Raw genomic sequence first — 14,739 nt, forward strand, 5'->3', positions numbered from 1 at the left:
TTTACCACATGAACAGTTTGTCTGTGTGAGTTTGTCTCCTCCTGCTGGATCAATGGAGACACTACAGAAATACTGGAGGAGGCGCTAACCAGCTGTTGAGAGACAGACAAGTGAGAGTTAAGTGCGAGACAGACTTTTTCCCCAACATATATTATTGCTATATTTTTCTATACTCTTTTTTCTAAAACAATTACTTAACTAATTATATAAATAATTTGTCTTTTTTTAATTAACTGTGATACTTGAAAATGTATTTATATATTCGTAACTGGAATACTAATGCTTTGGCAGTACTATGTATGTAAGCAGTCATGCCAATAAAGCTTATTGAACGGAAATGGACAGACAGGTGAGAGTCAAACAGCTAACAGAGACAGAGTCAGGTTTTAGACCTTGAAGGGGTCTATCTGTGATGTGTTCAGGGTCCAACAGCTCAATGATTCTTCAGAAGCATTGGAGAAGATGTAGAGCAGGAAGTGATGTTGCCAAATGGATGGGAAGTCCACCATCAGCCGAGCATTGACCACACTCGGGCCATGGTTCCTCAGCTACACAAAAACATCAACACCATCATCAATATTAATATTCTCAATATCATAAACATTATCAAAATGGTGAATGGTAAGTTGTTAAACTGTAAATTGTCATTAGGGGACATTGTTGGCCTTCAAAGGACTGAAACACCACCGAGGGGGATAAATATCTGCAGCTCAACACCAGTCAGGCAGAACTGATGAAGCCTCTTGGATGAGAGGTGAAACGTCTTCAACCTAGAAATCTAGTCCAGTTGGTTTTTTTCTAAGTTTTTTTTTTCCAGCTGTAAATGTCATATCAAAGCAGTTGATATGCAGCCATGGCCACATTAAGCATTTAAATGAGACATTTGCATTTAATGTGTGAGACACTGTTTTCCTTCCACCTCTACATTTTCACAGCTGCTGCTGTTTTAGCTTCGGTATGAAATAACTCTTTAAATTCCTCATAGCCTTTTAGCAGAAGCTCTAAGACATCCCCAGACACCATCTCACCTCATAAACATGCTCTACCAATGGACCCACTGCCTCTAAACTCCCAGGATGCATTGCAGGTTGCCAGTCAGGGAGGGGCAGGACAACTTCTGTAGGGGAGGAGCCTCTAAAAACACAAACTGCATCATGAACAGAGACACAGACTGACTGATTTTACTAACATTTACTAGTCATGTCTTTTTTTTTACCCTCTGATCTCCAGCATCGCCTTAGCTTTCACCTGGACCTTCACTGAGACCTCGTTACTGCTGGGATTCACCAAGTTCTTACTGACAGACGAAGAGAGACAGACAAACAATAAACAGGCACAGACATTAGTTGTTCTTCCGCTAAAATTATCTCTGATTTCAGGCAAAAATGCAGAGAGTTTATACCTCCTGATTCTGAGGATGAAGGTGATGTGACTCTCCACCTCCTCCAGATGGCCCACACTAAACAGAAGACCTGTCTGCAGCTTCAGACAGACAGATTGGCAGACAGGCAGACAAACAGGCAGTCTCAGTATAGACGTTTCCCCCACAATTAACAGAAAGCTTTCAGGAGCCTCAGGTCCCCAACTTGTGTTTTCACTAGAGGCACCTGGGTCTACATTAAAATTCGGGGACAGAGAAGCTCCTGCTCGAGGACAGGAAGTGTCAAGGTGTGGCTTGCAGGGCTGAACATCACTGATTAGTCAGCTACGCTATTGTTTTCTGCAGCATTGTTACACATTGTTTTTTTAAATCTGCAACAGCAAATATAAATAAAAAACATACCCCCTAAATTCAAGGTTCCCAAACTGGCGACTCAAGGACGATGCAAAGATGCCCAGTGTTCTTTTACATTATTAGAAATATTTTTACTAGACAGTTTAATAATGTTCCACTGCAGTGAGAGATTTGAAGTGTGTGTCTTACTTTGTGTCCTTGCCTCATGGGGTTTCCGAGGACACAGGTGACGATGATGCTCTGGTTCTCCTTACACACCAGTCTATTCAGACCCTGCAGGTAAAACACATTGAACCGAGATTAGATTAACCATGATCTGTGTGTGTGCGTGTGTGTGTGCGTGTGTGTGTGTGTTTTCACCTGGCTTCTTTGGAAGTGTGTGTTTTTGGGAATTTGGACCACCAGCTCAGTCTCATACGCCCCCTCACCATCGTTCAACGCCAACACATACAACATCACTGACTGGTCCTCGCCGACCAGCACACTGTCTGACACACTAACACAAGTAAATCAGTAGATTCCAGTAGAAGCAGATGACGCTTTACTCTACTCTGTCCTCTTCTAATCTACTCCACCATATTTTATTTCATACTTATACTTTGTTGGTGACCTGTTATCACTCTAGTCACTCTATCTTACTCATGTTTATGCTACTCTGCTCTACCTTAAAGTCTACAGAATTCACAGGTGATGTATCAAATCCTACTGTATTTTTCCAGGCTTTTTTATATTTGTTTCTATTCTGTACAATTTCATATTTTCTAATGTCTGGGCATTCCAGAGGAAGGAATCGTGGTAGGAAAAAACAATAAGCCAAGTTCTTATTCGCTCCTGGAACAGCCAAAAGTCCTGCATACTGAGAGTGCAGTGATCTCTCTCCTCCCTCTCCTCCCCCCTCCTCTCCTCTCCTCTCTCTCCCTATGCTTCTATATGCCACCATTACACATTCCTAACTTTGTGTCTCCTCTCTCCCGTAGTGTGTCCTCTCTCTCTCTCCCTGTACCTTTCTGCAGGTTGCCCTGGCCATCAGTGTTTGATTGTTTGTTGTGTCCTGGTGCTTTTCTTCTTTTGTCTCTCCTCTATCCACTCACCCCAACCGGTCAAGGCAGAAGGTCGCCAGCCAAGAGTTAATAAATGTTACGTCCACGGCTCAGGCCGTCCCCGGCACCTCGGCAGCTGATACCTGGGCTACCGGCGACTCCACCCCTGCTTACGTAGGAGCACGCTCCCGGCGGCGAGGCACACCTGCGCTCAATTAGCAGAACCATACTTAAGCACAGCGCTGGTGTGTCCTCGTCACCAGATGATCTCTCAGTCTTCTGTCAGCGACTTCGCGTGTTTCACGTCCTGGATCCAGGATCCTGGATCCTGGATCCTGATGTCCACTGATATTGACCTACTCTGGTATATTGATGTTATCCACTGTGTCGACCTGAGTGAGTTTTCTTTACGTTTTTTTGAACGGCTTACCGAGGAGTATCTTCTGTTTTTTCTGAACTAATTACCGAGGAGTATCTTCTGTTATTTTGAACTGACTACTGAGGAGTATCTTATGTTTTTTCTAAACTGATTACGGAGGAGTGCTTTGTTTTATTTTTGGACTGCTACCTGGTGCCACCTATATCTCTGTGGGCCTTGCTGCCGATCGACGATCGTTGTTTGGGGTCCGTGTCAATTGCCTGGGCCAGCGAAACATGGGCGCTTGCTCCTGTCTGCATACCTCGGCGCTGGGATCCAAGCACGCTCTCCTGCCCGGAGCCAGCATCCCCCTATACACAGGTCACCTACGTTGTGCTCTACATCATCACACCCTGTCCGCCTGTTGTCCCCTCTCCTAATCTCCTTCTTTGCTCTATACGCAGTGCCAAACCTCTCCCCCGACCCCGGGCGGCTCCTCCAGTGGTCTAGTCATTTCAGCGGCCCCAATCGCCCGAGACCCACACCGGCAGCTCCGCTCCCGTCAAATAAATGTCTTTTTCTGACCTGGGTTTGAGTCCTGCCTATTCCTGAGTCCAGCCGCTCTGTTGGTGTGCGGCTTGCCGTAACAAAGTTTATAGTCAATAAATGTTACAGATGATGACAGGGTTTGTGAATGTTAATGAAGTTTACATTTCATGACAGGGTTTTTTGTGAATCAAGCTTACAGACTGTATATACTCACAGCTCGGCGCTCAGCTTCAGGTCAGGGACACAGATGTTGTCGTCTCCACAGTCCAGAACGATCCTGGTCTGCACACACATTTGTTTTCATTCCTTGTGGGAACATTGCACTGACATCCATCTCTTTCCTGGAGACTGACCCTAACCTTAAACCAAGTCACCGCCCTAAAATTCTGTGATTTACACCATAAGGACCACAATGAGGCCAAGTCCCCACAGTGTGAGAAGTGTTTGGTGCCCACAGTAACACGTTGTTTAAATAAATTTGATTGTTTGGCTTTGTGTATGTCCTATTCTTATAAGGACCAGTGTGAGATTTAAACCATGGGAATTTATTGTGGTTCAAATATCTGTTTCAGGGTTCAGACTTGAATTTAGGGTCAAGTTCAGAATCAGGTTTATGCATTAAGTATTCAAATGCTAACATATGAACACATTTAGTTTTATCTGAACTTTGTACTTTTCAGCTTAGACTGTTAACTAAAGTAAAGCCCTTCATTTCTGTTATTGATTTGAAAAGGCAGTTAACACCTTTGTCACTTCTAGGCTAGATTATTTTAATGCACTTTATGTTGGAGTTAATCTCTTTCACTTCTCCAGCTAATGCAGACATGATCACATAACCCCCATTCTCTTCACTGGCTACCAGTATGTTATTTGTTTTTAAAGCACTAAATAATTTAGCCCTGCCTTATCTTACTGAGCTTTTGCATTTTTACAAGCCTGAAAGAACCCTCAGGTCATCTACCCAATCATTTTTCTGGGTTCCAAGGTCCAGGTCCAGGTGCAGGCACTGGGGGCACAGAGCATTTGCTGTAGCTGTGGAATACTTTACCTATTAATATCAGATTGGTCACAGGCTTGGCAGTTTTAAAATCACTCTTAAAACCCCATCTATTCACTCTGGCTTTTGGATCATAGTGGAGCCTCCGTACTCTCCACTTGCTGTGTTTTTTTGTCTCTCAGTTTGTTTATGCTTTGTCTATACTTTGGTCAACATGTTGCTGTTTTTAAGTAACATACAAATTTGATTTGGTCAAATCTGAATATGAGGCTACATTTCTATATCTAATGATCTCTACTGTCATCTCTCCATGATCACAGAAACCTGGTTTATTGTTTACGTGATGTTTAAGAAATCAGATCACTGCAGAAACCCAACCTGGTTATTGACCTGCAGGTCCCACACTGAATGAGGGTCCTCACAACTATAGGACAAAGTATAACAATGTGCCTCAGACTCACCTGTGCAGCAGCATGTGTCTGTCCATGCAGCAAAGCATGCTGGGTAGTATTGAGGAGGCTGATGTTGGCGGAGATGAAGATTGGACTCAATTTATCACGGACCTCCTCTTCAGACTGCAAACACACACCTGTGTCATGCTGTTCACCTGTTTCTCTTCTTCATGTTTTTTTCCTGTTACTCACCCTCAGGTAAGCGGTCTGATTGACACAGGCCATGCCCTCGTCTCTCTGAACCATCAACATCATCGTCTCCTGTGGCTGACTGGTTGACAGCAGCAGGGTCCTTCTCGCCGTTGGCTGCTTCATCCTGTCCAGCTGTAGTTCCACCCCCAGTGCTGCCTCAGCCAATAAGAAGGCAGAAGGAAAACTGAGGTCACTGTCAACAAACATCTGTGTAGACAACAGCATATGGTCTGACACTTACATAGCGCTTTTCTGGGCATTAATGCACACTCAAAGCACTCTACACTATTTCCCATTCACACACACATACACTCACACATTCACACAACAGTGACCTAGGCGCTCAACGCCTTGCTCAAGGACTCTTCAACATGTGGACTGGGGAAGCTGGGAATCAAACCACCAACCCTACACTTAGAGGGTGACCCCCCCTTACCTCCTGAATCACAGCCACCCCCCAAGGACAATACCTGTCTCTGGTTATGTTTACCTGTCTCCTGTGGAATTCTGTGACCAGATACGTAGAGACACATCTGGATAACAAAACTAAGGAGACAGAGCGAGAGAGAGCATTTGTAAATTTAAACTTTGAACATACCAATGAATCACCTGGAATCTCTTCAACAAACAAACAAAAAAGCAGTAAAGAAAGAAAACAAATAAAAAACTAGGACCTTACCAAGGTCAAAGACACCTGAACCAGAGAAGTCACTCGAAGACCTCCTGGTATGTCTTTACATAATATATGAATCTTTGTAGCAACACCTGGAATCTCTTTAGGAACCTAAGAGTCCTTAGCTGTGCCTGAAACCATTGCTTGTTTACTGCCATTCCAGCTGAGTGCTCTAATGCTGATCATGTAAATCTATCCACTACATCATTCAAATTTAAAATTATAACTATATCATGCACTCAGAAATGTCACAGTGTCATTTATTAATATTGTGCTGAGCAGCTCGAAACCTGTTAGTGATGTGTAATTTAATAAAAGTTTTTCAAAAAAGTGTGGAACTTTAGAGCCATAGAGCTCTTTCAGGTAATAACCCCAGAACTCAGAGTTTTTTATTTAATTTTGATGAATTGCTAAATATTTCATTCATCCAAAGGAATTACTTTTCTGTAATTTTAGTGATAATTAGGCAACTAATATATTTTAGTGATGCAGTCTTTAATTTTTTAAAGGCTCACGTTATTAGTAAGTTCATTGTTATTTAGTTACCAGCACACAGTTGTGTTTCCTCGATGACACAGTTTTACTTCTGGATTCAGGAAGTCTGGCAGCAGAGACAGAGAAACTGTGGACCGGATCACTGCCCAGGACCTGACCACACACATTTAATTGCAAAGTTACATTTTAATCATGTGGGTTTGGAGCGTTAAAGCATTGAGAATCCAGAGCAGGCTGCTGATGTGGGGACAGTCACTTAGTTCAAGATAGAGAGATAACTTTATTCATCCCAAGAGCATAGTGTGATCTATCTTCAACAAATATTCATCCCTTTAGTCTCTTGACAGGCATCTACATTAGTGGCTCCCAATCTGGGGATTATGTCCCTGGAAGGGTTCACAGAATAAAACACAAAATTATACTGATATGGCCTGAATTTCCTCAAAATTTTATTTCTCTTTTGGTTAATTGCTGCCAACCAGTAGATATATGCGATCAAAGATGAGGACTCACTAGCCCAGGAAACCTGTGAACTAGATGACACCCAGGAGTCTGGTAATATTTTTGACAATTTTGGGCAATGTTTATTAGTTTTGAATTTACCTTTATACAGCACTGTTTGGTATAATTTTCTTCAGGACAACCTCATTTATTTTACCTGACAATTATTTGTACACTTTGACATACAACATCAACATGCGTGATCATCGACTTCTGAGGGCTACTGACATCATACCTGTAGACAAAGGCTTGGTCTGCAGCCCACGCTCCAACCAGCAGGTCTACAAGAGCAGACAGACAGGAGGTTACCCTGATTATTGGTAACTAATAAGCACTAATATGAATGAATGACCTTTGAACCCTCAGAGCGCACCTGGGTATCCGTTGCCATCAATGTCAGCTCCACCCCTCAGAGTAAAGCCAAATGCTGTCCTGCTGCTGGGCAATGGGCTATCAATCACCTGGGAGGGTGTGGCTGACAAACCATTACTGTTGCCCAGGTAGATAAACACTTGGCCCTGCCCACTGTCACCTGACCAGGGGGCTCCAATGGCCACATCTGGACAGAAACAGTAACAAGGTTGATAGTTGATACTGATATGGGGAGTGTTCTGTGTATGTGGATTAACTGGTTAGCTGGATAATAATTTGTTCAATCCACAACTCAGGTGGGGGTTGAAGGACCGAAACATGTGGATAACTTCAGCTGGCTTTAGAAAATTCAGAATAACCAATTTGATCTTGGATATGTTTAGTGATGTACAAAGAATACCCCCATGTCTGAGTTTTGTTTCAGTTAGCTGGTGGTGTTAGCTACTGCCATTAGCATCTTGTAGCTACCATAACTGTTAGCAGCTTGTCAGCCATTCTGGATTTCTCATCACTAAACAGCAGCTAGAATTTATGACTATAACTGGTTACCATGGTAACCGTCCATGTCCATGTCACCCAGCACAGTGAGCGCAGAGCCAAACCGCCCATACAGGGAGAAGCCAATCAGTGACTGGTCAGGCTGAGAGGAGAAGGAGGTGTGTCTTCTCTGCAGGTACACTACCACCTGGAAGAGTAATGTACAGCGGTGGAAGAAAGCTGTGATCCAGTACTCGTAAACATGCCGACAGTAATTTGGGTGATGGACAGTGAACACGTTAAACAGAGTTGTAACAGAATCCGCAAATTTGAACTAAAGACACATTTGGTTGAAATGGAAAAATAAGGTCACCAGACTGTGAGGGGACTTTACTGATATTCTCAGACCTGTCCTCGCTCCTGCAGCTGCTCTGTCACTCGGTCCATGTAGAGAGGAGCTCCGATCAGCACATCATCTAAACTGCACGCCGACAGAGGTTTCACATCATAAGACAGTCAGTTATGAGATATTAGGCTTTAGGAATTTGATCTGTTCTCACCCATCACTGTTGATGTCAGAGACAGCCACACTGTGTCCAAAGTATGATGCCACCTACAGGAGACACAGGTCCAGGTTCAGGAAGGTCCCATCTAGTAAGCACAACACTTCCACAACACGTAGCTTTGTGCTGAAATCATGCTCTCACCTGAGCTCCCAGGAAGATGTGGGAAACTCTGAGCGTTTTAATGCTCCTGCCATCATAGACCTTCACCTGTTAACACAGACAGACTGAAGCGAGAGCTCAGCAGAACCCAGAGGATTTATTACATCCCTGTACTGTGGAGCAGAATAACTCAGCAATCATAACTTTTCAAATTAAAAGAAGCATGAATAAAGGATGCAAAAAATTTCCCTATTCAGCAACATATCTGTGACTACTACAAGACAGCACAGTCACATTATCAAACCACAGACCACACCTCCATGGGGTGTCAAAGTAACTGATATGCAGAGAAAACAGAGTCCAGCAGAATGCAATGAGAGTACAGTAAATCATCTCAGGGTACAGTGGAGTGAAATAAAATCTTACTGTTCCTGCTGTGTTTCTGTCATGTGGAACACCAACAAGATAATCTGAAACACAAACACACAGTCACTGATTATTGATCAGGTAATGGATATCAGTTGCATTGATGTTAGTGGTTTGATTCTGTATGTCATCAAATGTCAACATACAAATGAATCAGGTGTATTGATTAGTAGTTTTCTATTGCATTAACCTGGTATCGAGTCTCCAGTCAGCAGACCACTGGCCACAGAGTAACCTGACACATACAGAACTCCAGTCATTTTCTGTCAGATTTTAGAGAATCATGTTCTCCTCTTATCAACTTTTGTCACACTCATCAATCATGTTTGAAAAGCTTAAGATGAATCAAGCAAAGTTTGCAATGTGCTAATGGCAGACCCAGGAAAGTTGAGCAGCTGTGGTTTGCTCTCGGTCAGACAGTCCCAGTGTCACTGAGAGAAACACAGTGTTCCCACTGAATTCTGGAAAATATAGGAACAGCTGATAGAACTGTCCATACAGATTCTCAGTCATCCAGGTCATAGTAAGCTGAAAAAACTTAGAAAAATCAACTGGACTAGGTTTCTAGGTCAAAGACGTTTCACCTCTCATCCAAGAGGCTTCAGACTGATGAAGCCTCTTGGATGAGAGGTGAAACGTCTTTGACCTAGAAACCTAGTCCAGTTGATTTTTCTAAGTTTTTTCAGCTGATAGAACTGCAGGCCTGACTATTTAAATGACTTTTGCTTATTCAGGTAAGGCTTCCACAGGTGTACCCTTCAGAATAAAAACTTTGCTCAGCTCTACTCACCGTGGTAAACATCATAATCTCCTCCCTTATCTTCCTCTGAATGGCTGATTCCTCCCACATACTGGATAGGCTCATTGCTCCGCCCATTGTTGAGGATGTCACTCACACCTACTGTGAAAACCTGACCTGAAATCAGTGCAGTGATGTCAGCCATTACCTGGTTCAGACTGTTTCAGTCAGGTGGAGAGACCAGTAAAGAATAGATGACACTGGTTTGTACTGGTACAAACAGACTGAGATTCAGATTCACACTAGTTCCAGATGGTTCTTGATAGAGGAGTCTATGTGAGACTAGTTGAGTTGGGTTTGTTTTAACCACTACACTATTCATCATTAATTATGATGCACAGTAAACAGCTAAACTGAACACACCTCTGGTCCATAACTGTATAATTTTTCAACTTGAAATGTAGGATATTTTATCTGTTGTAAAGTTTGCAATGTGCTGATGGCAGACCCAGGAAAGTTGAGCAGCTGTGGTTTGCTGTGGGGAAGGGACACATCATCAGTTGCATCACTATTGTCATGTTTTGATGACGTTAGGAAGTGGATGACCTTAAACTTATTGAAGTTGAATGATACGAAGACCGAGGTCATAGTGTTTGGTCCAAATAACTCTGGTGATTTTCCCCCAGTTGATTTCGGTTCCTTGGAACGGTACGTGCGGTCCACCGTTACTAACCTTGATGTTAAAATAGACTCTGTTCTTAGAATGGAATGTCAGGTGAATGCAGTTGTACGGGCCAGTTTTTATCACCTCCGGCAGCTGGCAAAGGTGACGCCCTTTCTTTCACGGCAGCATTTTGAGACGGTAACACGTGTATTTATTATGTCTCGTGTGGATTACTGTAATGCACTATGTTTTGGGCTCAGTCAGGCGTCCCTTGCCCGCCTTCAGAGAGTCCAAAATGCTGCTGCTCGTCTACTGGTTGGAGGGCGTAAAAGTGACCACATCACACCCATTTTGGCTTCTCTTCATTGGCTGCCGGTGTGTTTTAGAATCCATTTTAAGATTCTTTTATTTGTTTTTAAATCTTTAAATGGTCTGGCCCCCCTTTATCTTACAGAATTGCTACATCACTATAGCCCCTCCCGGTGCCTCAGATCGGCTGACCAGCTGCTCTTGGAGGTACCGAGGGCTAGGCGGAGATCTAGGGGGGACAGAGCTTTTTCTGTGGGGGCGCCTAAGTTGTGGAATGCATTGCCCCTTTATATTAGACAGGCCCCCTCGTTGTCCACTTTTAAAACCTATTTGAAGACTCATTTGTACCGTCTGGCGTTCGAACCAGTATGATCCTGTGTCTTGTTGAGCTTGTGATTTATGATAGGGGGTTGTTTTAAGTATGATGTTTTTGTTTTGCTGTTCGTTTATGTTGTTTTTTAAGGGGTGTTGTGGATATTGTGTTAAGCACTTTGGTCAGCTTCGGCTGTGTTAAATGTGCTATATAAATAAAGTTGATGATGATGATGATGATAAAATTAAAAACAAATTGGTTAGATAGACTACAGTGAAAATATGTAGCTACAACCTCAACACAACAAAAGTGACCTGTGAAAAACAGCCTGTAAATGCCTCTGACCTGGCACAAGGATCACTTTGGTTTACAAGGTTTTTGTTTCCTTCACAGTGTCTTGTGTACCAGATAGACTTCATGATACTGATCACAGAAATAAGTTTAAAATTTTCCCATCACACAAGGCTTTTGAGAAACGGCTAATTTTGTAATATAAATTATGAAAATTTTAAATCGGGGTGTTTCGCTCAGGTCTAGCTGCCTGGCAGTGGCTCAGGATCTTCTTAGGTCACAATTATTATATTTATAAAACCAGTGACCAGGACAAAGTATGGGCTCCTCATCTATGTTGCGCATCTTGCACTACCAGTCTGCGAGCTTGGCTGAAGGGTGTGCATCCATCCGTGCCATTCTCCATGCCAATGATTTCGAGGCAGCAGAAGTATCATGTGACTGATTGTTACTTCTGCATGATGAACGTTTCAGGATTTTCTTCCAAGAGCTGGAAGTTTGAGTACCCGAACCTTGCCTCATCAATGAGACCAGTGCCACTTGACGAAAGTCTTCCTGTTCCAAAACCAGAGGAGTCAATGCAGATGATGCAGATTTCCAGCCAACAACATCCAATGACCATCATGTGATTTCTAAGGCAGAGCTGAACGATCATGTCAGAGATTTGAATTTATTGAAGAACCAGAAAGAACTGCTTGGATTAAGGTTGCAAAGATGGAACCTGTTGTCACCAGGCACAAAAATATCAGTATTTCGCTGTCATCATGAAGATTTGACTCAATTCTTCAGACAAACTGACAATCTGACCTTTTGCAGTGACATCAATGGATTGCTATCTGCTCTCGGATGTGAACATGATCCAACAGAATGGCGACTCGTGTTGGTTGACTCATCATTAAGTTTGAAGGCTATTTTGCTGCACAGTGGCAACATGTACCCTTCTATACCTGTCAGACATGGCATCCATATGAAGGAAATGTATGGGAACATGCAGCTGCTGCTTAAACACGTTCAGTACTTGAGGTACAACTGGAAAATATGTGGCGATCTGAAGGTGGTTGCAGTTTTACTTGGTCTGCAGCTTGGATACACCGAGTATTGTTGTTTTCTTTGCGAGTGGGACAGCCGAGCAAGACGTTCATATTACGTGATAAAGGACTGGCCACGTCGCTGAAAATTGATTCCAGGGCAGAAGAATGTTGCACATGGCCCACTGGTTGATCCGAGCAACATATTTCTGCCACCTTTGCACATCAAATTTGGGCTAATGAAAAACTTTGTTAAGGTAGTGAACAAGCAAAGTGAAGCCTTTGCATACGTGCAACAGATGTTTTCACGCATCAGTGATGCCAAGATAAAAAAAGATGTTTTTGTTGGCCTACTGATCCAGGAGGTGATGAGGGATAGTCACTGAGGTGGCCTTCGAGAATGTTGTTTCTAACTTTCTGGGCGACTACGAGGCTTCAAACTACATCGAACAGGTTGAAAGTCTGCTCCAGGCATACAAGTCAACGAACTGCAACATGTTACTGAAGATAGAGTTCCTTCATCCCCACTTTGACTTCTTCCCAGCCAACCTCGGCGCTGTCAGTGACGAACATGGTGAAAGGTTTTACCAAGACAAAGTGGAGTCTGTCTATGCTGGGAGACTGCTGTTGGACATTGACATGTGAAGCATCACACAATGACTACAAGCAAAAATCCACAGCAAAACATTTGTAGATATTACAATGTTAAATGTGTAACTGCAGTTTTCTTAAAAAGCCTGCGTGATACAAAAATTACATACACATACATATTTGTGTTCAGCATGTGAAGATCTACTGATTTCACCAAAATTGTAGAGGAAACATAATTTTGCATAAAATTTGTTGGCTGGTGTTTCCTGTGGTTCAGTGACCAATCAGACAGTGGACATCAACCTCTATAGACAGTGTCTAAGTACTAAACAGTTGCTCACAAAACAGATGAAATTTTGCCAAAATACTATGGCAAATGGACATGATCATGATTTACTTCTCATTTTAGTGATACTGACTGAGGGCACTCAGTTTTGTTGTATATAAGATAGAGGTGTATGCTGTTGCTGCAGCTCAGTGCTCCTTCAGTCTGTGTTTTGTTTGGTATTTTGTGTACGTGTTGTTTTCCATACTGTGAACATTTTTCTGGGCGAACCTCACCTACAGTCGGCACGATCTCCTGAAGATAGGAGCTTGCTACGAGCAGAGAGTTACAGCTTTGTCTCTCCACTTGCACTAGATACCAGTGGACATAGTGAGGAGCCCCCATACCGTCCCCACAGCAAGGAGGCGTAGGCGCCACAGGGAGAGGAAGCAAAAGCGAGGCTGCAGAGCCGGAGCGTTGGATAGGCTATGGAGGTGGCCACATAGACCACCGCTAACCAGCATTTTTCTGATGAACGCCAGAGCATTCATTAGTAAGATGGATGATTTGAGGCTACAGGTTGCAACCAATTACATGATGGACAGTTGCATTCTGCTGATCACAGAGACCTGGCTTCATCCACTTATCCCGGACTCTGCTATCAAGTTAGCAGGCTACACAGTACAGTGCCATGATAGGACAAGGGACTATCAAAGGAGGGTTTGATAAGATAAGAACAAAGGAGGGGGGCTATGTATTTACGTCAATAACAACTGGTGTATGAACAGTGACTGCAGACAGTCACTGCTCCCCAGACTTAGAGTATTGGAGACCTGGAGGCCAGTCTGACCACTTGTCCCTGTTTCTAATTCCTGCATATGCCCCCCTCAGGAAAACTGCTCCTGCTATCGCATGGACTGTAAGCGGTTAAATTTTTATATGGTCTTATTTCATATGTTATATTTTTTTTCTATTGCTGCACCGATTGGAGGTCACTCTAAAATTTCACTGTACGTGTTACAATGACAACAAAAGATTATCTTATCTTATATAGATTCAGGTGTAGTTAGTTAACTGGGTGTCGTTCTAGTCAGTGACCAGCAGATGTCACTGCTCACCCTGGAAAGAAAAGCTTCCTGGAGCTCCCAGCACCAGGCGACCCTCCTACAACAGAGACAGGAAGTGAGTGAGGAGTGAGGTCAGGCAGCGAGGATACCTACAAGTGTGACTCCCCCTACCACCCCTCACCTTTGTGATGTCAGCACTGAAGCCCACCTCACAGTAACGCTGGTCATCTCCTACACAACAACAAACAGAGATAAGGCCACTGAAAAAGGAGGATCTCAGTATAGTTTAAATCAGAGTCTGGTGGTTTGGTTCTCATCTCAAAATAAAGAAGAGCAGCCACAGGACTTTGAAACCAAACTTTAAAGGCATCTGCTGAACACCTGTTAAGGAAAAGTGAACTATTTCTCACTGTTGTCTATGTGTTTGTAGTCATCTTCCATCATGAGTCCTCTGCAGGGGGAGAAGGAGGTCGAGCCTCCAGTGCTCCGGTCCAATAGAAGGCAGTTTCCCACAGGTGTTTTCCCTGACTCCGCCCCTCC

At 43.3% G+C, this 14,739-nt stretch overlaps 1 protein-coding gene across 1 annotated transcript in view; it reads right to left on the reverse strand.

The window, feature by feature from the left end:
* itga2b (integrin, alpha 2b) overlaps window positions 1-14,733 on the reverse strand; it is an 18,265-nt gene extending 3,532 nt beyond the window's left edge. Inside the window, exons 1-24 of the mRNA XM_020621685.1 lie at window positions 14,610-14,733; window positions 14,381-14,430; window positions 14,251-14,296; window positions 9,723-9,848; window positions 9,123-9,167; window positions 8,933-8,976; window positions 8,549-8,614; window positions 8,402-8,454; window positions 8,250-8,322; window positions 7,914-8,049; window positions 7,366-7,551; window positions 7,228-7,273; window positions 6,543-6,644; window positions 5,814-5,869; window positions 5,324-5,475; window positions 5,141-5,254; window positions 3,897-3,964; window positions 2,096-2,231; window positions 1,925-2,008; window positions 1,403-1,482; window positions 1,217-1,297; window positions 1,029-1,134; window positions 393-548; window positions 6-92 (exon numbers count right to left, since the gene is read on the reverse strand). Coding sequence (XP_020477341.1) covers window positions 6-92; window positions 393-548; window positions 1,029-1,134; window positions 1,217-1,297; window positions 1,403-1,482; window positions 1,925-2,008; window positions 2,096-2,231; window positions 3,897-3,964; window positions 5,141-5,254; window positions 5,324-5,475; window positions 5,814-5,869; window positions 6,543-6,644; window positions 7,228-7,273; window positions 7,366-7,551; window positions 7,914-8,049; window positions 8,250-8,322; window positions 8,402-8,454; window positions 8,549-8,614; window positions 8,933-8,976; window positions 9,123-9,167; window positions 9,723-9,848; window positions 14,251-14,296; window positions 14,381-14,430; window positions 14,610-14,643 — 2,127 coding nt within the window. The 5' untranslated portion in view covers window positions 14,644-14,733. The remainder of the gene's footprint in view (window positions 1-5; window positions 93-392; window positions 549-1,028; window positions 1,135-1,216; window positions 1,298-1,402; window positions 1,483-1,924; window positions 2,009-2,095; window positions 2,232-3,896; window positions 3,965-5,140; window positions 5,255-5,323; window positions 5,476-5,813; window positions 5,870-6,542; window positions 6,645-7,227; window positions 7,274-7,365; window positions 7,552-7,913; window positions 8,050-8,249; window positions 8,323-8,401; window positions 8,455-8,548; window positions 8,615-8,932; window positions 8,977-9,122; window positions 9,168-9,722; window positions 9,849-14,250; window positions 14,297-14,380; window positions 14,431-14,609) is intronic.
* Window positions 14,734-14,739: the final 6 nt, after the last annotated feature.

Source organism: Monopterus albus, unplaced genomic scaffold (genome assembly GCF_001952655.1).
Source record: "Monopterus albus unplaced genomic scaffold, M_albus_1.0 scaffold265.1, whole genome shotgun sequence".
NCBI lineage: Eukaryota > Metazoa > Chordata > Actinopteri > Synbranchiformes > Synbranchidae > Monopterus > Monopterus albus.